Below are 25,001 nucleotides of genomic sequence, written 5' to 3' on the forward strand. Positions count from 1 at the left end.
GGCACACACTTGTAATCCCAGCTACTCGGTAGGCTGAGGCAGGAGAATCACTTAACCCTGGGGGGCAGAGGTTGCAGTGAGCCGAGATCAGGCCACTGCACTCCAGCCTGGGCGACAGAGTGAGACTCTGTCTCAAAAAAAGAAAAAGAAAAAAAAGTTTAGGTCTGTGGTCCATTCTGAGTTAACCTTTATGTGTGATGATCTGAGGTTTAAGTTCACTTGTTGCATGTGGATAGCCAAATGTTCCAGCACCATTCCCTGAGAAGATTGTCTTTTTTCTTAATGATTTGTGCTAGTATCTTTGCCAAAAATCAAATGAATACAGATGTAAGGATTTATTTCTGTACTCTCCATTCTGTTCCATTTATGTATATGCTTATACTTTTGCCAATTCTATACTCTCCTGATTACTATGGTCTTTTGTTGTTGTTGTTGTTGTTGTTGAGATGGAGTCTCACTCAGTCGCCCAGGCTGGAGTGCAGTGGCCTGATCTCGGCTCACTGCAAGCTCCGCCTCCCGGGTTCACGCCATTCTCCCGCCACAGCCTCCCAAGTAGCTGGGACTACAGGCGTGCACCACCACGCCTGGCTAATTTTTTGCATTTTTAGTAGAGACGGGGTTTCACTGTGTTAGCCAGGATGGTCTCGATCTCCTGACCTCATGATCCGCCCGCCTCGGCCTCCCAAAGTGCTGGGATTACAGGCGTGAGCCACTGTGCCCGGTCTATTATGGTCTTATGGTAAGTTTTGCAATCAGTTAGCATATCTTTCAACTTTGTACTTTTGCAAAAATTGTTTTGGCTATTCTAGGTTATTTGCATTTCCATAAAAATTTGAAAATCGTCCTATCAATTTCTATTGGAATTTTGATGGGGATTGATTTGAATTTATAAATAAATTTAGGTACAATTGCCATCTTAACAGTAATGAGCATTTCAATTTATAAACATGGAATGTGTCTCTGTTCATTACCTTCGTTGATTTCTCTCAACAGTGTTCTCTCAACTATAGTTCATGGACAAGTCTTGTGCTTCTTTTTTCAATTTTTTTTAATTATTATTTTGAGACGGAATCTCACTCTGTCTCCCAGGCTAGAGTACAGTGGCACGATCTTGGCTCACTGAAACCTCTGCTGCCGGGGTTCAAGCTACTCTCCTGTCTCAGCCTCCCCAGTAGCTGGGATTACTGGCACCAGCGACTGTACCCGGCTCTTTTGTCAATTTTAACCCTAAGTATTTTTTTTCTTGTTGATGTTGTGGTGAATGGCATTGTATTTTTAATTCAATTTTCTGATTAATTGCCAGTATATAGAAATATCAATTTTGTATATTGATATTGTGTGATGTAAATTTATAAAACTCAATTACTAGTTCTATAGTTTTCATGCATTCCTTGATGTTTTCTAGAAAAAAAAGGCATTTTAATATTCCCTTTATAATCCAAATGCATTTAATGTCTCTTTTTGAACTTGATTGCACTGGCTAAAAAATCCAGTAAAATGTTAAAACACAAGTGGCAAAAGTGAACATCTGTGCCTTGTTAGTAAAGTGAACATCTGTGCCTTGTTAGTGATCTTAGGAGGGAGGAAACAATACCTTTCTTCAACATTAGCTGTGTTGTTAGCTCTGGGTTTCTCATGGATGCCCTTTATCAATTTGAGGAAGTCTTCTTCTGCTCCTAGCTTGTTGAGGCTATTTATCATAAATGCATGTTCCATTTTTATAAATACTTTTATGCATCTACTGAGAAAACCATGTGATTTTAATCCTATATTCTACTAATATTGTGCAGTACTTAGTTGACTTTTGAACATTAAACCAACCCAGTTTTCATGGGATTAATCCCACTTGCTCATGACATACAATCTTATTTGTATGTTGTTGGATTAAGTTTACTAATATTTTAAGTGTTATGTCTATGTCCATGAAGGATATAAAGGGTCTTCTGTTATTCTGATGTCTTTTTCTGGCTTTGGTGTCAGAATAACACTGGCTTCACAGGATGAATCAGAAGTGTTTTCTCAGCCTCTATTTCTGAAACAGTTGTGAAGTACTGGCATTATTATTTCTTTTAAAAATATTTAATATAATCCACCAGTGAAGCCAACTGGGCTGGGATTTTTCTTAGTGTAAATATTTTTGATTATTAATATATTTACTTCTGTCGTAGGTCTAGTCAGATTTTTTATGGTTTTTTTGTTTTGGTTTGGTTTTTGTTTTTGAGGCAGAGCCTTGCTCTTGTAGCCCAGGCTGGAGCGCAATGGCGCTATCTCGGCTCACCGCAACCTCTGCCTCCTGGGTTTAAGTGATTCTCTTGCTTCAGCCTCCTGAGTAGCTGGGATTACAGGCACCTGCCACCACACCTGGCTACTTTTTTTTTGTAGTTTTAGTAGAGACGGGGTTTCACCATATTGGCCAGGCTGCTCTCCAACTCCCGACCTCAGGTGATCCGCCCACCTCAGCCTCCCAAAGTGCTGGAATTACAGGTGTGAGCCACTGCGCCCGGCCAGATTTTTACTTTATTCTTAAATAAGTTTTAATAATTTGTGTCCTTTGAGAAATTTGACCACGTCATCTAACTTGTGTAATTTTCTGTCAGATTCATAATATTCCCTTACAATCCTTTTAATTTATGTAGGATAAGTAGTATCCCAATGTCCCATTTTCATCACTGAGTTTGATAATTTGTACCTGTTCTCTTTTTTAAAGTTCTTTTTTTTTTTTTTTTTTTTTTTTTTCTGAGATGGAGTCTCGCTTTGTCACCCAGGCTGGAGTGCAGTGGCACCATCTCAGCTCACTGCAAGCTGCGCCTCCTGGGTTCACGCCATTCTCCTGCCTCAGCCTCCGAGTAGCTGGGACTACAGGCACGCACCACCACACCTGGCTAATTTTTTGTATTTTTAGTAGAGACGGGGTTTCACCGTGTTAGCCAGGATGGTCTCGATCTCCTGACCTCGTGATCCGCCCGCCTCGGCCTCCCAAAGTGCTGGGATTACAGGCGTGAGCCACCGTGCCCGGCTTTAAATTTCTTTTAAAGAGATTGGGGCGGGGGTCTCACCCTGTTGCCCAGACTGGAATGCAGTGAGGTGACTGTAACTCACTGAAGTCTCAGACTCTTGGGCCCAAGCAATCTTTCGCCTCAGCCTACCACATAGCTGGGACTCCAGGCACGTGCCACTATGCCTGGCTAATTTTTACATTTTTTGTAGAGACAGGGTCTTCATTTGTTGCCCAGGCTGGTCTTGAACTTCTGGCTTCAAGTGATCCTGCTGCCTTGGCCTCCAAAAGTGTGTGTGTGCGTGTTTTTTTTTTTCTTGGAGTTTTAAATAAATATTTTTTGGCAGGGCATGGTGGCTCTCACCTGTAATCCCAGCATTTTGTGAGGCCAAGGACGGCAGATCTCTTGAGGTCAGAAGTTTGAGACCAGCCTGGCCAACATGATGAAACCACATCTCTACTAAAAACACAAACATTAGCCAGGTGTGGTAGCACGCACTGGTAGTCCCAGCTATTCGAGAGGCTGAGGCAGGAACATCTCCTGAACCCAGGAGGTGGAGGTTACAGTTAGCTGAGATCATGCCATTGTACTCCAGCCTGGGTGACAGAGCAAGACTCCATCTCAAAATAAATAAATAAATGTTTTTCAATTTTTGTATTTTTTTCATGGAATGAATTTTGATTTTATTGACTTTCTTCTCTTGCTTTACTGTTTTCTATTTCATTCATTTCTATTCTAATCTTACTGATTTACTTTCTTCTGCTTGCTTTGGACCTAGTTTTTTTTCTTTTTCTAGCTTCTAAAAGGGCAAATGAGGTTTGAAATCATTCTTTTCTGATATAGTGTTTAAACCTATAAATATCTTTGTAAGTACTGCCTTAGCTGCGGTCCATAGATTTTGATATGTTGTTTTAAATTTCATTCTACTAAAAATATTTCCTAATTTCCTTTATGATTTCTTCCTTAACCCATCCCATTTGTTATTCAGAACTATGGTGTATAATTCTGTGGAATTTATGGATATCCAGATTTTATTCTTTTATTATTTTCTAATTTACTTCCATTCATACTTTGTATGACAGGAATCTTTAAATTTCCTGAGGCTTGTTTTGTGGTCCATCACATGTTCTGTCATAATGTTCCATGTGTACATGAAAAGCAGGTGTATGCCACAGGCTTGTGTGAAGTGATTTTATATATCAGTAGGTGAAGTTAGTTGATGTTGTCTTTTCAAGTGTTATATATTCTTCCTGGCTTTCTGTCCACTTGCTCTACCAGTTATTGAGAATGAGGAATAAAAATGCTCCCCCTCCTTTTTTTTTTTTTTTTTTTTAATGAGATGGAGTCTCGCTGTGTTGCCCAGGCTGGAGTGCAATGGCACAAACTTGGCTCACTGCAACCTCCACCTCCTGGGTCAAGCGATTCTCCTGCCTAGCCTCCCAAGTAGCTGAGATTACAGGTGCTGGCACCATGCCTAGCTAATTACTGAATTTTTAGTAGAGATGGGGTTTCACCATGTTGGCCAGGCTGGTCTCGAACTCCTGACCTCAGGTGATCCACCCGTCTCTGCCTCCGAAAGTGTTGAGATTACAGGCGTGAGCCACTGCACCCAGCAAAATGCCCCATTATTATTGCTGAATTGTGTAGGCCTTCTTTTGTTTACGGCACTTTTTGCTTTATGTATTTTGAGGCTTTGTTGCAGGCATATATACATTTATGACTGATCTAGCTTCTGGATATACTAACTCTGGCACTATTATGTAATTTTTATCTGTGTATTTCATAATATTCTTATCATGAAACCTTGCCATAAACCTATTTCTTCAGATATTAATATAGCCACTCTAGCTTTCTTATGATTACCATTGACACTGTGTATCTTTTTTCCATCCTTTTACTTTCAACCTATTTGGGTGTTTGATTTAAGACTGGTCTCCTGTAGGTAGCGTAAACTCAGATCTTGCTTTTTTATCCCACCTAATAATCTCTGCCTTTTAATTTTGGTGTTTAAATCACTAAAATTTAATGTAATTTTTGATATAGTTGAATCTGAATTTGCCATTTTGGTATTTGGTTTCTATATATCTCCTGTCTGGATTTGTTCCTCTGTTCCAGATTGACTGTATTCTTTTGTGTTCAGTAAATATTTTTAACTTCTCACTACATATTCACTAAATATTTTTATGTACCACTTTAACTTCTCTTTGAATTTTTAATTATGTTTTTGATTTATTTTAATAGTTGTTTTAAGGGTTACAATGTGCATTTTAACCTATCAGAATATACATCAGCTTAATACTAACTTACTTCAAGTAAAACATAGAAACTTTGCTCATATTTATTTCCAAACCCCCCCCAACATTGGGCTGTTATTATATAAATTACATTTATATGTTTTAAAGCCAACAACACAATGTAATAATTATTGCTTCACATAATCTTAGGTCATTTAGATAATATAGAAAAATGAAAAAACAATACATAGAGTCTTTTTTATATTAACCCAGCTATTTACCATTTCCTGTGCTCTTCATTTGTTCTTGTGGATTCAAGTCACCATATAGAGTCATTTCCTTTTAGACTGAAGGACTATTTTTAGTTATTTCTTATAATACAAGTTTGCTAGTAAGGAATTTTATCAGTCTTTATTTCACTTTGGCAGAATCTCCCTATAGATGGACCTGGGAAAGAGGAATATGGAAGCAGCCACAGGCCAGACCAAAACAGAGTTTGTATTAGTGCATTCTTGCATTGCTATTAAGAAATACGTGAGACTGTGTAATCTAGAAATAACTTATAGATTGTAGCTAAGGAAGTTGTTACAAAGATATTTATAGGTTTAAAGACTAAAGACATTTAATTGACTCACACTTCCACAGCCTGTACAGGAAGCATGGCTGTAGAGGCCTCAGGAAACTTACAATCATGGTAGAAGGCAAAGGGGAAGGCCTGGAATCAATAGAACAGAGTGTCTGGGTTAATATAAGGGGCTGTGGAGACCAAGGTTTTTATTACATAGATGAAGTCTCATAAGTGGCTGCCCTCAGAGATAACAAATGGTGAATGTTTCCTAAGTAGACTTTAAAAGGTGCTAGAATCTCAGTTAATCGCTTCAGGTTTAGGAGGGCCTGGAAGGGGAAAGATCTAGTTATGTTCATGAGCTGCTTTACAGATGCAAAATTTCCCCAACTGCCTTGCAGGGCCATTTCAAAATATGTCAAAGAGACCTATTTTGGGAGTAAAATATTTTTATTTCCTTTTTTATCATGTGAAGTCATACTAGAGTCAGGTTGGAATTTGGTATCTTATTGCTACAAAGAATCTGTTTTGTCAGTTTTAAGATCTGTTTTAATATTGATTGTCATGGTCTGAACTAGTTTTTCAGGATTCTTTGGAATCCCCTTGGCAGATGAATGGAGGGGAATTCAGTTGATTGGGGGTTAGAATTTGATTTTTCTGGTCAGGATTTAGCAGAGGAGGCCAAGCGTGGTGGCTCACACCTGTAATCCCAGCACTTTGGGAGGTCGAGGCAGGTGGATCACCCAAAGTCAGGAGTTCGAGACCAGCCTGGCCAACATTGCAAAACCCTGTCTCTACTAAAAATACAAAAATTAGGCCAGGCGTGGTGACTCACGCCTATAGTCCATCACTTTGGGAGGCTGAGGCAGGTGGATCACGAGGTCATGACTAACATGGTGAAATCCCATATCTACAAAAAATACAAAAATTAGCTGGGCCTGGTGGTGCATGCCTATAATCCCAGCTACTCAGGAGGTTGAGGCAGGAGAATTGCTTGAACCCGGGAGGCGGAGGTTGCAGTGAGCCGAGATCATGCCACTGCACTCCAGCCTGGATGACAGAGCAAGACTCTGTCTCAAAAAAAAAGAAAATACAAAAATTGGCCAGGTGTGGTGGTGCACGCCAGTAATACCAGCTATTTGGGAGGCTGAGGCAGGAGAATCACTTGAACCCAGGAGGCAGAGGTTGCAGTGAGCCTAGAATGCACCACTGCACTCCAGCTTGGGCAACAGAGCAAGTCTTCATAAAAAAAAAAAAAAAAAAAAAAAAAATTTCCCAGAGGCAACATCAATGGCCAAACTATCATTTTGTCCCATACCATTGCTGGGGTGGTGTGGTTATCTGCCCTGGGTCCATCCTATCCCTTGGTGGGGACTCACAGCCAACAGATTTAGAGCCAAAAGACTTACAGCCAATTTAAATATTCTAGGCCAGATGGGAATGGAAGTGGAGCAGGCATTTATCAAACCTTAAAATTTTGTAATGTAAGCGTCAAGAAACAAAAGTCAAAAGGCAAGGTTACAAAATTGACTTAGCTGTAAATTCTACGCATTAAGCTAGAATATCCTCACTTGGCCACTTGAGAAGTGCCTTTCTCAAACATTTTATATTTTATGAAAAAGTCAACAAGAAAAACGCAGCTCTGTAAAATATTCTTTAAATTTTATTCTGAGCCAAATATGAGCGACCATGGCCCAAGGCACAGTCTCAAGAGGTCCTGAGAACATGTGCCCAAGGTGATTGGTTTACAACTTGGTTTTATATATTTTAGGGAGACCTAAGACATTAGTTAATACATGTTTTAGTTATAGACTTGTAGCAATTAGCTTGCAAAACATAAGTATTTTGTTAAAACTTTTTAAGCTACAGAATTTAGAGACTTCTGTTGTGTCACAATGCTTTTGGCAGTCTTTTTAATAGTTTATCCTAAGGTGTTTGATTTTAAAAACTTTATATAACAATCTGCATAAATCTCATAACTGGGAGCACTATACCCAGGCGGTTTTGTTACCAGGTATGTTCATATCCTCTTTGCAATTTTCTTTTAATTCTACGGGAAAGAAGAAATTATGGTTGGGATGGATGAAAAGGGACCACATACTGGTCCAGGAGGTAAAGTATCTTATTTTGCCAACTATTTGGGCATCTGTGTGCCCATTTTTGATTTGGAAGATCTAAATTAATTTTGTTGCTCGAAAATCAACCTTACACACTTACCTCTTCCAAGATAGTGCCTGAGCCTAGGGGGAAGGTGCTTATATAGTTTTAGCAGTGGAGCATTAGCATTGAAAATAGATTGGGCCAGTGGGATTCTAAATAGTTTTAAATTTCAGCGATATTAAGCAGAGACAGAGCGAAAAAGTAACCTTTGTTTTTTTACCCAATTTTGCAAGCTATGTATCAAGTTAGTAATGTTTAAACAAAAGGGACTTAAGCCCTGCCTAGCTCTGACAATGGCAGGAAAAGAAAACTCATAGGTAACTAAACATTTATCTAGTAAGGCATAGAACAAATTATATTTAGATAGAGGAAACATTATTCAATGATTATTTATGCCTTTGTATATAGGCCTGGTCCAGTGTCACATGAAAGCAGTTCATTTTGACTGTCATCTTCTCCAAGGTCTGAAGATGGAACTTTGGTCAACTTGAATTTGATGCCAGATATCAACGTTGACTGTTAAGATTCAGTAGGCATCAGGGTTCCCTTTCGGAAGAGATACATGTACCCAGGAGTCAAAGCCCTGCAACTTAACAGCACAAGGGTTAGTTAATAACATTTCATACAGACCTTTTTTAAGTGGGGTTAGAGGGAGTCTCTCAACTGATGTCTAATTGTTAGGCTGGCGGTGGTGATACTGGAGTTTATGACTTGTTGGCAGCTGTGGAAAGATTCTATATCCTTAGGGTGATTAATTTTTATAGTTTTAATAAGCCTCCAGCAGTAAGTCCAAGTCAGAGACTTAATTTGGGATTTGATTTTGAGGATATTTGTCAAAAACGTTAAAAGTCTCAAAATATTTTATTAAAACAGAACCATATAACATTATAAAATAATAGTTAATCATTTAACAAGAGTCATAATCAAAAGACTTCAACAACAATATAGGAAGTTACACAAATATAAAAACATTAACCCTTTCTAAGTTTAGTTAAGTATTTTTTAAAAACCTAATGAAAAAAACACAGGAATTATTTTGATAAAATGTAAAATCGCTGTTCCTTAGGCTAATCACCAAAAAAGTAAAACAACAACAACATAAAAGACCTATGGTAGCAATTATTTTTTCCTTATGGGAAGCTTATTTGAATAACCTGAAAGTTAAACCTGCATCCCAGGCCTTCTCAAAGAGAGAAAGGCTAAAAACATCAGGGTACAGCAGAATTTGAACTTCTAAGATATCAATCTCAAAAATTTCAAGTTTGAAAATGGTTACATAATTAAAAATTTAAAACTTCTTGCAATTTCATTGAGTAACTCAATATTTTAAGAAAATCTATTCTAACCAAGACTTTAGTTTTATATCAGTGTACTTTTAGTATCAAAGCACAATTTCTAGAAGGATGATTATAAATAATTTCCAGTATAGCCAACTTAATCACATACAAAATTTCTTTTATAAATTCTGTTTTTTATGAACCCTATTATGAATCACACATACTATTTATGACATGCTTGAACTTTATGTTTTATTCTAGGACAAAAATTTATCATACAAGATTCTTTTTCACACAAAATTATTTTCCTTCTAAACTCTATTACCAAAAGTACTGCTTTTATAGCTATAGCTTTCTTTACATTTCTTTTACTTACTAGCTATCAGCTCATTTTACCTTGTTTCAAAGTAACCTTTGAATTAGACAAAAATTATTTTCCTTTTATTAGGAACACATTTTTATGTCTTATAATTTTTCTTATTTTCATCAGAATACACCTTTCTTTGGCATTTTTTTATATGTAGAATTATATATTCAATTCAATTTTTATTTTTAGTAACCTTAATTTTTTGTGAAGACCTAGAAAATAGGAAATCTTAAATTGTTTGTCACATGAGCATTTTATAGATGAAAACCATTTTATAATTAATTTGTTTGAAAATGTTTTTGTATATATAATCTTTTAAAACAATTGGACATGATCCAGATATTTAATAATTATCTCTTATTCAACTTAACATAACTTTAAGAGTTTAAAATTACAGGACAAGTTTATTTATAAACATTTATTCCATTGCATTTATTTGACTATTTATTTTTAATAGTTTACCTAGAGTACTTATGAAAACTGTGATGTCAGACAAAACTAGTCATCATTTAAAGTTATTTCTCTGTTAACTAGTTTTATAGCCTGTAAATATCAGGTGTTTAACTAAGTATGAAATTTACAGTTAAATAAATGTTGGGGTTTTTTTGTTTTTTGTTTTTTTGCTGATAACTCAGGATTTAGCTGTTTTCATTAGACCAACAATGTAAAATGCCTTATTTATCAAAAATTACACAAAGATCATAGGTTTGGGGCTGAGTTTATACTTCCATATCCTTTGTGCCAAACTTTAACACCTTATAAAATATCTGCAAGAGATAAACATAAAACCGCTTGACCAGTAAATCTAGACAAAATGTGTGCTGACAATTCAGAAGACATTTTTAAAGTAGGCTTATTTGTTAAAGATTTACTTAAGTCACATGAACTGGAAAAGCATTGGGCTTATTTACTTAATTTATGAGTACTCCTTTACTGTAAAGCCAATTTGGTACTTTGTGGCCACAACACATTAAAAAAATGCATGTACATACACACAAACATACCTAAACACACATACACACGCATAGAAACGAAGATCTTATAGCTTTTATTTCAGAACTCTAACCATGAGATAAATACAAACTCACCAGTTTGATAAAACGAAAGAAAAATAAATGGTTGAATGCAAACAGTGGTTTTTATCTCAACCCCAGTAGAAAAATAACAGCAGATTTAAAGCAGGCAGAAAAGAAAATAGAGAAATACACATAAAACTTTAAAAACTCTATAGTCGCAGGTCGACTTTTGACCTCTGAATTTTTCTTGATGTAATTTAGCCACAAGTTTAAAATGTGCACAAGAATAGACCATAATATGTAACCAACTGGAGTATTAGAAAACCTGGTATGCCTTCAAACTTTTCCATTTACACAAATGCTTGCAAGTAGAGGCATCGTAAAACCAAACAGCATGCCCAAAAGGGGGTCGTTATCTTTGTATTTCCTCATTCTTTGATTATTTGTTTCCCTTTTTTTTATTTTCTTTAAGGGAGGAACCAAACTGTAGTCTGCGTTTCAGTGGAGTGGAGCTGAGAAGTTCAGTCTCTCGTTGATTTACACAAGGGACAGTTCAGTTTCTCAAGCAAATGCACAAACAAGCCAAGTGAGATTAATTGGGGAGAAAGAGGCAATGGAAAAGATCCTTCAGAATGCACCTCTGAATCAAAATTAAGATCCTGAACAACAACTTCCTAGGAAAAGAACCAGATCAGAATAAACCAGAGGACTGTCAACCGAGCAAGAGGTTCAGGGCTGAGGAGGACTTACCAGTTTCACTCAAGAAGAAGCTTGGAGTTGGGGGGCTTTCAATGGGCCCCTACTGGTACCTTAGTTCTGGGTTTGGGTGACTCTTTCAGAGTTCTGAGTCTTCTCTGAGGCCCCATATATAGGGTGCCAATTAATGTTGATTTAAAAAGCCAAACTGTAACATATGTAAAGAGGTTTATTCCAAGCCAAATATGAGTGACCACGGCCCAAGACATGGTCTCAAGAGGTCCTGAGAACATGTGCTCAAGTTGGTTGGGGTACAGCTTTCTTTTCTATGTTTTAGAGAGATATAAGACATCAGTCAATACATGTGAGGTATACACTGGTTTGGTCCAGAAGGGCAGGACAACTTAAAGCAGGGGAAAGTGGGTGCTTACAGGTCAAAAGAGGATTCCAAGATTTTCTGATTGGCAATTGCTTGGAAGAGTTAAGTTATTTTCTAAAGACCCAGAATCAATTGAAAAGAATGTCTGGGTTAATATAAGGGGTTGTGGAGACCAAGGTTTTTATTACATAGATGAAGTCTCAAAAGTGGCTAGTCTTAGAGATAATAGATGGCAAATATTTTCTATTTAGACTTTTAAAAGGTGCTAGATTCTCAGTTAATCTCTTCAGGTTTGGGAAGGCCTGGAACAGGAAAGATCTACTTATGTTAATGAGATGCTTTACAGATGCAAATGTTTCCCAATGACTTTGCAGGACCATTTCAAAATAGGGCAAAAAAAAAATACTCTGGGGTAAAATACTTTTATTTCCATTTTTATCATGTGAAGTTATACTAGAGTCAGGTTGGAATCTGGTATCTTATTGCTACAAAGAGTCTATTTTGTTAGTGTTAGTGTTAAGACTTTTTTTTTCTTTGTTTTTGTTTGTTTGTTTTGAGAGGTGGCCTCACTTTGTCACCCAGGCTGAGATGCAGTGGCACAATCTCAGCTCACTGCAACCTCTGCCTCCCAGGCTCAAGCGATTCTCCTGCCTCAGCCTCCCAAGTAGCTAGGACTAAGGTGTATGCCACCATGCCTGGCTAATTTTTGAATTTTTTGTAGAGACAGGGTTTCACCATGTTGTCCAGACTGTTCTTGAACTCCTGACTTCAAGAGATACACCCATCTCAGCCTCCCAAAGTGTTGACATTATAGGCATGAGCCACCTCACCAGACCAAGATCTGTTTTAATGTTCATGCTGGTCAGTTATGCCTGGACTTCAAATGGGAGAGGGTATAATGAGGCATGTCTGACCACCTACTTCCTTCCCGTTATGGCCTTAACTAGTTTTTCAGGTTTCTTTGGAATCTCTTTGGCAGAAGTGGGGGATCCATTCAGTCAGTTGGGGGATTAGAATTGCATTTTTTTGTCACGAAACTTGACCTTGAATGATATTTTATGAATATGAACCATTTTCTTTTTTATTATTATTATACTTTAAGTTTTGGGATACATGTGCAGACTGTGCAGGTTTGCTGCTTAGGTATACACATGCCATGGTGATTTGCTGCACACATCAACCTGCCATCTACATTAGGTATTTCTTCTATTTTTTGTTGTTGTTGTTGTTAAACAATCATTTTATTGCTTGAGTACACAGACAAATTTATGCGACCAGGGCAGAGGCTATAGATGATTCATATTTCCAATTGGGAGGAAGGACTCGCTTGGTCTTATAATATCGAGCCAAATGGTGAATCTGGCTCTCTATCAGAATCAGACGGAATTTAGCATCCTTATCCTTTCTGTTCCTCTCAAGATGCTTTCGAACAGCAACTGCTTTCTTAATTAAATGGTAGAGATCTTCAGGAAGATCAGGAGCAAGTCCCTTAGACTTAAGAAATCTTAAGATTTTATTGCCTGTCACAAAACGTACTTGTGCAACACCATGTGAATCTCTCAGGATCACACCGATTTGTGAAGGAGTCAGGCCCTTCTTGGCCAGTTTGTAAATCTGCTCCTTCACGTCGTCAGATGTCAACTTCAACCAAGTGGGGACGCTGCGTCGATAGGGCAAAGCCGACTGGGACAGGCCCTTCCCGGGAGCATGCATGCGACCCATGATGGCAGCGGTCAGGCAGCGAAAAGAGGTATTTCTTCTAATGCTATCGGGATAGCCCCTAGCCCCCAACCCCTGACAGGCCCCGATGTGTGATGTTCCCCGCCCCGTGTCCATGTGTTCTCATTGTTCAACTCCCACTTATGAGTGATAACATGTGGTGTTTGGTTTTCTGTTCCTGTGTTAGTTTGCTGAGAATGATAGTTTCCAGCTTCATCCATGTCCCTCCAAAAGACATGAATTCATCCTTTTTTGTGGCTGCATTGTATTCCATGGTATATATGTGCCACATTTTCTTTATCCAGTCTATCATTGATGGGCATTTGGGTTGGTTCCAAGTCTTTGCTATTGTGAACATTGCTGCAATAAACATATGTATACGTGTGCATGTGTCTTTATAGTAGAATGATTGATCATCCTTTGGGTATATATCCAGTAATGGGATTGCTGGGTCAAATGGAAATTCGGGTTATAGATCCCTGAGGAATAAACACACTCTTCCACAATGGTTGAACTAACTTACACTCCCACCAACAGTGTAAAAGCATTCCTATTTCTCCACAACCTCTCCAGCATCTGTTGTTTCCTGACTTTTTAATGATCGCCAAATACCTTTTTAATGATTGCCCCAAATACCTAATCCCGATGGTAATGGTATTAAGAGGTAAGGCCTATGGGAGGTGATTTGGTCATGAGGATCTGCCCTCATGAATGGGATTAGTATCCTTAAAAAGTGGCCTGAGGGAGCTCTTTTACTTCTACTACCATATGAAGACATAGCTAGAAGGTGCCAACTTTGAAGCAGAGACTGAGCCCTCATTGTACACCACATCTTCTGCCACCTTAATGTTCGAAATCCCTGACTCCAGGATTCTCAGTAAATTATGTTTTTAAAAATTACCCAGCCCAAGATACTTTGTTATAGCACCCTGAAAGAATCAAGGTAGAAATTGATAGCAGGAAGTGGGGTGCTGCTCTAACAAATACCTACAAATGTGGATGCAGCTTGGGAACTGGGTAATGGGTAGAGGCTGTAAGAATGCAAAGGATCAGGCTAGAAAAAGCCTACGTTTCTGTGAGCAGAGTGTTAAGAGTGATCTGGTTATGCCTCAGAAGAGGAGAGCTGTAAATAATGCCTTAATCTTCTTAGAGATTTCCTAAGAGATCATGAACAGAATTTTGGTAGAAATCTGGATGGTAAAGGCCATTCTGATGAAGTCTCAGGTGAAAATGAGAAATGTTATCAGAAACTGAAGGAAAAGTCATCCCTCTTATAAAGTGGCAAATAACCTGGCTGAACTGTGTATGTATCCTAGGGCTTTGTAGAAGGTAGAACTTGTGAGCAAAAAGTTGGTGAAATAAATATCTAAGCAAAGTCTTGAGGGTGTAGTATGGCCTCTCTTGAACGCTTGTAGTAAAATACAAGAAGATAGAAACAAATTTAAAAGAATTTATAATCAAAAGGGAAGCAGAATGTAAAGATCTGGTAAATTCTCAGTGTGGCTATGTTGTAAAGAATTAATGAAAAAGCATATTCAGAGGAGAATACTAAAGGTATGACCAAACCACCATTTGAGAAGATTAGTAGGGATAGAAGGAAGCCAGATGCTATTCTGCATGACAGTAAGAGAATGACCCTAAAGGCATTTTAGAGACCATCCAGTCTGCCACTCACATCACAGGCTCAGAATACCAAACCTGGGGCATAAAATGAGGTCAAAAGAGGGACCATGGGCACCCAAGGAACCTCAATGTTTGCTGCCCTGAACTACCTCAAGTCTCCACTCCCTGCATTCTGGCACAGCATTTTTCAGCTTCCTCTCTCATCAGATGTGTCTCAAGTGGGCCCAGATGTGGTTCAGGCCACCACTCTAAAGTGCACAGGCAGTAAAAATCTTGGCAGCATCAACACAGTGCCATCTCCATAGGAGCACAGAGCAAATGAGCTGTAGGGACATGGCTACCTCCACCTATATTACTAAGAGTACCCCAGAGAGCTGCAGGGCATGGACAAAGATGTCCCACAGAGACAGGACTACAATAAAGAGCCACCCTTAGGCCAGGCGCGGTGGCTTACGCCTGTAATCCCAGCACTTTGGGAGGCCGAGACGGGCGGATCATGAGGTCAGGAGATCGAGACCATCCTGGCCAACACGGTGAAGCCCCGTCTACTAACAATACAAAAAATTAGCTAGGGGTGGTGGCGGGCGCCTGTAGTCCCAGCTACTGAGGAGGCTGAGGCAGGAGAATGGCCTGAACCTTGGAGGTGGAGCTTGCAGTGAGCCGAGATTGCGCCACTGCACTCCAGCCTGGACGAAAGAGCGAGACTCCGTCTCAAAAAAAAAAGGGCCACCATTGGGGCAATGCCTATTAAAGCCATGGAGGAACCACCATAAAGGCAAAGTCTGGTAAAACCATGAGGGCATGGCCATCCCAGAGACCCCAGAATGGTAGAGCCACCAGTGTGCAACTCCAGCCTAGGAGAGCCACAAACACAAGACTCCAACACATGAGCACTGTGGCATGGGCTATGCACGGAAAAGTCATTGGGGGCCCAATCTTCATCCAAGTGTGTCTGAAAGGCACGACACTGAGTCAAAGAAGATTCTTCTCCAGGCTTAAGGTTTAATACTGCTTGTACTCTTGGGTTTTGGACTTGCTTGAAACATACTACCCCTTTTTCTTTCTTCTCTCTCCCTTATGGAATGGGAATTTCTAACTTATGCCTGTCCCACCACGGTTTTTTGGAAACACAAAACTCGTTTAACTTCAAAGGCTCAGAGTAGAAGGGGAATTTGGCTCAGAATGAATGATACCTTGAGTCTCACCCAAATCTAACGTAGATGATATTTAGATGAGACTTTGGACTTTAAACTTTTGAGTTGCTGCAGAAAGAGGTTAAGAATTTGGGGGCTATCAGGATAGAATGAATATATTTTGCATGTGGGAAAGACACAAATTTGGGGGGCCCAAGGGTGGGAAGATATGTTGTAAAAGTCTGTATTCCCAAAAATGTATATGTTGAAACCTAACCCCCAAGGTGATATTATTAAGAGATGTAGCCTTTGGAAGCTGATTAGATAATGGAGGGTCAGTCATACTGAATGGGATTAGTTCCCTAATAAAACAGACCTGAGAGAGCTTGTCACCTCTCCTGCCATGTGAACACATAGCTAGAAGGTACCATTTTTGAAGCAGAGAGTGAGCCTTCAACAATGAATGTGCTGAGGCCTTGATCTTGGACTTCCCAGACACCAGAAATGTGAGCAGTAAGTTTTATTATTTATAAAATATTATAAATTACCTAGCTATGGTATTTTGCTATAGCAGCCTGAATGGACTAAGACAAGGCTGACATATTTTATTGTTAATTTCAAAGAATCTGCTTAAAATTCATTGATTATTGATTTTTGGCTTTCTATTCCAGTGACTTCACTTTCAAAATGTTTGACTCAATTTTTCTCACTTGTTTGGATTATTTGTTTATTAACATTTCGTAAGATTAGCTCTTTTCTGTCTTATTACCTTAATTTTCAAAACTGTTTTATATAACACTTAGTTGAGCTTATGATAATAAATAAATAAATAAGCGTTTTAATAAAGTCATTAATGGATAAAGGCTTTCCTCTGAGAAAAGTATCTGCAGACGTAATAGGATTTGACTTGATGTATTTTGCCTTTAATTATTCTCTGGATATTATGTAAGTTCCTTTCTATTTCCTATTTGAGTAAAAGAGAAGCTTAAACATGTTTAGTTTATTAATTTCAGATTAGATAAGATTTTGGTAACATTTGTTTACTTCCAAATTTATTGAACAGACAAATGATATGGATGGCTAAATCTCTACTACTTTAATATATTAAATGATTTTGTGCCAAATGACTGATAAACCTATTAAAAGTTCTCATTCTCGCCGGGCGCAGTGGCTCACACCTATAATCCCAGCACTTTAGGAGGCCAAGGTAGGCGGATCACTTGAGGTCGAGAGTTCAAGACCAGCCTGGCCAACATGGCAAAACCCCGTCTCTACTAAAAAATGCCAAAATTAGCCAGCGTGGTGGCAGGCACCTGTAATCTCACCTACTTGGGAGGTTGAGGCAGGAGAATCGCTTGAACCTGGGAGGTTGGAGGTTGCAGTGAGCCAAGATCAGGCCACAGCACTCCAGCCTGGGCAACAGAGCAGAGCCAGAAGTCCATCTCAAAAAACAAAAAATCTCGTTCTCTAATTGTGAGATGTAAGGTGCTTTATTTAATATGTAAATTGTGTTTATTGATTGAATAATTCAGTTCTTTATGTCTTTTACAAGAATCTAAAGACTGATTTATGCATAAATCAAGAGAATCAGAAGTATTAAATTTAATCAGTGCTTATTATGACATGGTCCATTTATATCAGTGCTTTTCTTTTTGAGAGTATTTCCTTATTTTCTGAATCCATTTATAAATAAAAGGTATTTTCTACTAAAAAAAAAAACCCATAGTAACACGGATCAATAAATAATAAAGATCAAAGCAGAACTAAACAAAATAGAGATGAAAAACCAACACAAAGGATCAACAAAATGAAAAGTTGGTTCTTTAAAAATATGAACAAAACTGCCAGGTGAGATGGCTCACTCCTGTAATCCCAGCACTTCGGGAGGCCGAGGCGGGTGGATCACTTGAGGTCAGGAGTTCGAGACCAGCCTGGCCAAAACGGTGAAATCCCATCTCTACTAGAAACAGAAAAACTAGCTGGGCATGGCGGTGCACACCTGTAAACCCAGCTACTAGGGAGACTGAGGCACGATAATCGCTTGAACCCAGGAGGTGGAGGTTGCAGTGAGCCAAGATCACACCACCGCACTCCAGCCTAGGTGAGAGAGATATATATACAGACACACACACACACACACACACATACATATGTGTGTGTATATATATGAATGTATATTTATATATGTATATATATGAATGTATATTTACATATGTATATGAAACTGATAAACCACCAGCTAGACTAACCAAGAAAAGAACAGACCCAAATAAACAAAATCAGAAATGGTAAAGGAGAGATTACCACTGATACCACAGAAATGCAAGAGATCATCAGAGAGTATTACGAACGACTATACACCAACGAACTGGAAAACCTAGAATATGCAGTCTATATATACACAATGGAATACTTTTCAGCCATTAAAAAAATGAAATCATGTATTTGCAGCAACATGGATGGAACTGAAGATCGTTATGTTAAGTAAAATAAGCCGGACACAGAAAGGAAAATCTAGCTCTCATTCATCTGTAGGAGCTAAAATACCTGTTGGCATGGAGGTGGAGCGTGGAATGACAGACACCAGAGGCAGGGAAGGGTGTATTTGCAGGAGGGCAGTGGGGCTGAAGAGAGTTGGTTAATGAGTAGAAACATACAGTTAGAAAAAATAAGTTCTAAACTTTGATAGAAGAGTAGGGTGACTATAATTAACAACTTTCTGTAGTTTTAAAATAGCTGGAAGAAAGGACTTGAAATGTACCCAATACATAGAAATGATAAATACTTTGTTGATAGGTAACTTAAATATCATGAATTTATCATTACATATTGTATGCATGTAACAAAATTTCACATGTACCCTTAAATATATACAAATATAATGTATCAAAAAATTAAAAATAGGAAATTAAGAAAATAAACTAAAAAGCTTAAAATATGTAAAGAGTAAAAAGCCGTTTAATAGTATTGAAAAGTGCTTCTGTTGCAATCTTAAATGAGATCCATGGCAAGCATACATGACTTTTTTTTTTTTTTAAGTGTCTGTTTTGGAAGGAGAGTATAGAAATGTGTATATTTCTGTATACAATTTCTGTATACAGGCAAATTGCTCTGTAAGGCAATTTCTGTAATATACGAATTATCCCTAACTACCTCTATTGCTATGCTTAGAAAAGTATTGTGGCAGGCCAATTCTCCCTGACAATCACACAGACAGGCCTGCATGACAGTCACACAGGCAGGCCTGCATAGCACCTCAGTTACACAGACAAATTTCTACAGAGCTGCCTTAATATTGAGCAAATAGTTAAACCAAGGGAAATCTGTGCCCAGACATCAAAGCTAGAAATGAAACATATGGTCAAGGCCGGGTGCGGTGGCTCACGCCTGTAATCCCAGCACTTTGGGAGGCCAAGGCCGGCAGATCACCTGAGGTTGCGAGTTTGAGACCAGCCTGACCAACATGGAGAAACCCTGACTTTACTAAAAATACAAAATTAGCCGGGCATGGTGGCACATGCCTGTAATCCCAGCTACTCAGGAGGCTGAGGCAGGAGAATCGCTTGAATCCAGGAGGCGAAGGTTGCCATGAGCCAGGATCACGCCATGGCACTCCAGCCTGGGCAACAAGAGCGAAACTTCGTCTCAAAAAAACAAAAGAAAAGAAAGAAACACATGGTCAGCAGGAACCTTGCACCGGCTTCTCCCTTACCTGGAGCAAGCCAAAATAATGGAGACAGTCTTACATTCCTAGTGCCAGGACCCATCTCGGGTCAACGGAATCTGAGAAGAGTCAAGGTAACAGAGGCAACTGTTTAAATTCATTGGAAAGTCCAAGGCAGCTCTCCGGACCAAGCTGTAAAGGAGATAAGATAGAAATAATCATTCCAGTACCACAGTAGACAGACTTTGAAGGTACTGGGGCCCTTTTTAATTGGACTTAGCAAGCATTTTTTTAAATTTATTTATTTATTTATTTATTTATTTATTTATTTTTGCCTCTGACATTCTAGTTAAAGCAAAATTAGTTACCAATGGACATAGGCGAATGCTATACTGCAGTAGGCACATAACCCCAACCTATATAAGCACTAAGAAAATTGTAACACTTTGAGTTGGTCTGGTGGAATTATCTCCAGCCTTCTTCCTGTATCCAGTTACAGCAATAAATTCCCGTCTTTCCTAGTTTGCCTGTTTTTCCGTACTAGGCCTCTAGAAAATGCAGCGGGCCCGGCTTCGTTCCTGTAACTCCCAAACAAGTATTAGTGTAGGACTGAAAATAAACGCAGAATATCTTGAGAGTCTCAAAGGAAAATAGGGTGGCTAGAGAGGCCTTTCTCTAAGTCTTGAACTTCCAGCATTTTATTCTCTCTCTTAAGCTTGGATACTTCGCACTTATCCTTTCAGGTAGAAAATCTGATACTATGGGAAAGTACTGGATATAGAATGTTGAGCAGAACTGCACAGATTGCATATAATGAAAGCAGAACGCCATAGACAAGGTAAGGTGTCAATTTAATTTCTGAAAGAACAATATTCCTGATGAGGGTGGGTGGTTTTAGGTCTCAGTTTGATTTCAGATGGAAAACAAAAGCGAAAGTTGAGTAGTACGACCAGGTTGCCCCCAAACTGGGCAAAACTTAAGGCAGCCATGTTTGCTGGAGTTTTTTCAGACACAAGGGGCGGGAGAAGAGGGAGCTAGGCAGCGCTTCTTGGCGTATCTGGAACACTACTGCCATCGTGAGGACGGAGTTTCATGAACCCCTACGCCATTACATTGTTCTCGAGAACAGCGTCCTTCTCTCTGCTGCGGAAGGTCTGATTTCCGGGGAGATGGAAGAGGTGTGGGTTCCAAGCTAGGTCTTCTTGCCTTCTCCTCTAAGACCCTAAGAACAGAGCTGGACATTGGCGGTATCTTGGTGTAGAACCTGGAGAGTGAGTGTTTGGAGTGAACCAGCCCCTACCAGGCGGTCCTGGCACAGGAAGTCGTGGGGCGGGGCCTCGGTTCCTCGTCTGGGCAGGACTGCAGGAACCCACTCAAAGACTAATGCAGGCTCTTGTGGGCATCTGTCTCCTGTTCCTGCCCCTTGAACCAACAGGCAGGAGGTTTTCACATCTTGCTACGGGTCTTTGGGTCTCTTGCGGCATCAGTATCCTCGCACAATGAACAGCGTTCTTCCAGAGGAAGTTTACAGGATTTGCTATTAGAACCTTCACTCTCCAGGTTCTATACCAAGGTACCGCCAATGCTCAGGTCTCTTTTAAAGCCTCAGATGAGACTAAGCAAGGATTCCCAGCATGAAGGCAAAGCCTCTTCCATCTCTTACCAGACCACACCTGCCCCAACAAGTAGTCCTCACTAGAAGTCTGTAATGGCTTAGGGTATCGTTAAACAACATCCTCACGATGGCAGCAGAGCTCCAGATATGTCAAAAAGACTTACCTTGGATTCCTCTACTCCCGCCCTTCTTGTGTGAAAAAACGCCACCCATAGACAAAGGAGCCACCAAACATGGCTGCCTTGCATTTTGCCCTGTTTGGGCCACCTGGTCTTACTGATGCACTTTCGCTTTTGTTTGTTTTCTCTCTCTCTCTCTCTCTCTTTCTTTCTTTTTTTTTTTTTTTTTTTTTTTCCTGAGACGGAGTCTCGCTCTGTCTCCCAGGCTGGAGTGCAGTGGCGCGATCTCAGCTCACTGCAACCTCGGCCTCTCGGATTCAAGCGATTCGCCTGCCTCAACCTCCAAAGCAGCTGGGATTACAGGCACCGCACTCAAGTCGAGCTAATTTTTTTATTTTTAGTAGAGACGAGGTTTCACCATGTTGGCCAGGTTGAACAAGAACTCCTGACCTCAGGTGATCCGCCCGCTGCGGCCTCCCAAAGTGCTGTGATTACAGACATGAGCCACCCCGCCTGGCCTTGCTTTTGTAGAGACAGAGCTTCACCATGTTACCCAGGCTGGTCTCGAACTCCTAAGCCCAAGCAATCCACCTGCCTCAGCCTCCCAAACTGCTAGGATTATAGGCATGAGCCACCGGGCCTGGCCAAATCTTTAAGACACTCCTGAATGCCAATAGCATCTATGTCTACAGACCATCACTCAACTCAACTATAACCAGCTGGAGGAAGAGCTAGGTATAGTCAAGGATGTCACAAAAGCCAGGTTCCTTATCCTGGAATGCCTGCCTGAATCCTCAGAGGCCAGGAGAAGTCCTACCTGAAGAAGCTCTTGACTGGAAGGTCACACTACAGTACCAGACTAACATTACATCCTTTTTTAAAAGATTCAGATACTGAGATAATAAACAGTGAAAAAGAATGTCATGGGGAACAAGTCACCCATACAATTTTAGCCGCCCTTGTTGATTTTTCAATTATGAGTCATGGAGTATCTGGAGGTCTCCACACCTAGGAGTGGATATCTTTATGAAGAACTAGCTTTGAAGCTGGTATACAGAACACTCACTAGGATGAGATAAATACTGGTTTGCTCAGGACTAAACAATGCCATCCTTCTCAGAGAATGTCCAACGGAAAAAAGCCACCTATCTGCCCTCCTTGAGAGAACTGAGATAACCATCAGTGTCCTATTATGAGAAAAGACTTTTCCATGAACGTATAAAGTCACAGATAATCCTGGCTTGTGGGCTTAGATAATTGCTTAGGCTTTCCATTACATTCTTATTTCCTCGATGCAGCTGGCTCAGTCCTGGTCCCTCACTCACCAGATACTTCACTAAGACTTTGCGTTTGTCCATTGCTTCTGCCAGACCTCAGAGACAAGGGTAGGAATGCCAGCTTGTGCCTTGGGCCTGTTCAGCCTCCACTGGCTATTCCTTCCGCGACTGCCGGGGTTTACGTGGAGGAAATGCTCACAGTTTCAGATGCTATGAAACTATTTCCGCACGATGGCAGTATTGCCCGAAAAAAGCCAAGTAACTCTAGGCGCTCCTCTCCTGCCCATCACGTTTGAAAAAAATGCCATGAAGGGACAAAGATACCAGAAATTAAAACTATTTAACATTTTGCTTGACTTGCATAAACGTATTCCAGTCAGCATTTTGCTTTTGGCTTCCATTGGATTTTTTTTTTTTTTTTTTAAGACAGAGTTTCTCTCTTGTTGCCCAGGCTGAAGTGCAGTGGCGCAGTCTTGGCTCACGGAAACCTCTGCCTCCCGGGTTCAAGTAATTCTCCTGCCTCAGCCTCCCAAGTAGATGGGATTACAGGGACGCACCACCATGCCCAGCTAGTTTTTGTATTTTTAGCAGAGACGGGTGTCACCATGTTGACAAGGATGGTCAGGAACTCCTAACCTCAGATGAGCCACCCACCTCGTAATCCTACCACGTCTGGCCCCATTGGATATTAAACTGAGATCTAATCCACTCACCCTCATCAAACATCTCCTCTTTTCAAGAACTCAGTAATGGCCAGCCGAGATCGCTCCATTGCACTCCAGCCTGGGTGACAGAACGAGAATCGGTCTCAAAAAAAAAAGAAAGAAAGAAAAGAAAAGGAAAAGAACTCAGTACCCGCACAACCAAGTCTTCCCCTTTCTGCTTTTTCACTCAGCATCATATCTGAAGTGTTTTATTATGATATCAAAATGTCTTGTAGTAACAGGGACAGACTTCAGGGATCCATGCCTACGGAAACAAACAAACAAACAAAAAAAGCAGCAACAAATGTTTACCTCTAAGGTCTTGGAGAAGAGCAAATCTAAGCACCAGGCCATGTGGTTCTTGTCCTGACTCTACCCAGGTTCCCTGGGAGTTCTACTCTATGTTCTGACCTAGGCATTAGGTCTTACATGTTGAGGGGAAGGCTGCTATTGCTACTTAGTAGAGCTCTAAGATAAGGGTCCAGACAGCTCTTAAGCTTGACTGACACACACAACCCTTCTTGAATGTACACAAATACAGGAATGACTATAAATGCTAATCAGATGGATCACAGGATTTTGCCTCATGGTTTCATTATTTAATAATTGGTACAGAAATATTTTCCAGTGTCATGAAATGGCAATGGCTTACGACCATATCCTATGACTTTGCTGTGTATGTGTCTTACCGTTTTTCCATTAGGATTCAATCCTATATTTTCTCATTAGTAGAAAAGATGTGGAATTTGCAAAGAAGTAAAAAGAAACTATGTGCTGATCAAAAGAAAAGCAATGTCATAAAACTGTGTATTAAACACTGATAACTTTTTCCATATTTTGTCCCACTTTCAATACATAGATAAAAGTTCTACATATATATGCGAACACCACAGTAAATTTACATTTAAATTGGATTTAGCTATACATCATGTTTTAGAGTGAAAATTTTCACATGTGATTCTTGAACAGTTTTTGACATTGTTATAAAAAATTTGCAATATCTGGATTTTAAACAATAAAATATTTGCAAAGAATTACTTGATTGGATGAGTTGTTAAGAAATAAGCTCTCATCCAGGTGCAGTAACTCACGCCTGTAATCCTAGCACTTTGGGAGACCGAGATGGGCGGATTGCCTGAGCTCAGGAGTTCAAGACCAGCCTGGGCAACATGGTGAGATGCTGTCTCTACTAAAATACAAAAAAAAAAAAAAAAAAAAAACAGCTGGGAGTGGTGCAGGCACCTGTAATCCCAGCTACGCGGAAGGCTGAGGCACAAGAATTGCTTGAACCCAGAAGGCAGAGGTTGCGGTGAGCCAGGACTGTGCCACTGCACTCCAGCCTGTGCAACAAAATGAAAACCTAAAAATCCACCTATACATACATGAAAACATATATAAATACATATTATATATAACATAAATATATATTATACATACTTATACTTCAGAATTAGTTT

General features: G+C 39.7%; 1 protein-coding gene across 1 annotated transcript; it reads right to left on the reverse strand.

The window, feature by feature from the left end:
* Nucleotides 1-12,915: 12,915 nt before the first annotated feature.
* Nucleotides 12,916-13,541, reverse strand: LOC126946922 (40S ribosomal protein S13-like). Its single transcript, XM_050777691.1, has one exon. The coding sequence runs from the start codon at nucleotides 13,524-13,526 to the stop codon at nucleotides 12,957-12,959; it is 570 nt and encodes a 189-aa protein (XP_050633648.1). The 5' UTR covers nucleotides 13,527-13,541; the 3' UTR covers nucleotides 12,916-12,956.
* Nucleotides 13,542-25,001: the final 11,460 nt, after the last annotated feature.

This window comes from Macaca thibetana, chromosome X, assembly GCF_024542745.1.
Source record: "Macaca thibetana thibetana isolate TM-01 chromosome X, ASM2454274v1, whole genome shotgun sequence".
NCBI lineage: Eukaryota > Metazoa > Chordata > Mammalia > Primates > Cercopithecidae > Macaca > Macaca thibetana.

Excerpts from the sequence above, each read along its gene's own strand:
- LOC126946922 (XM_050777691.1), bottom strand. The coding sequence starts at position 13,526 with ATGGACACGGGGCGGGGAACATCACACATCGGGGCCTGTCAGGGGTTG.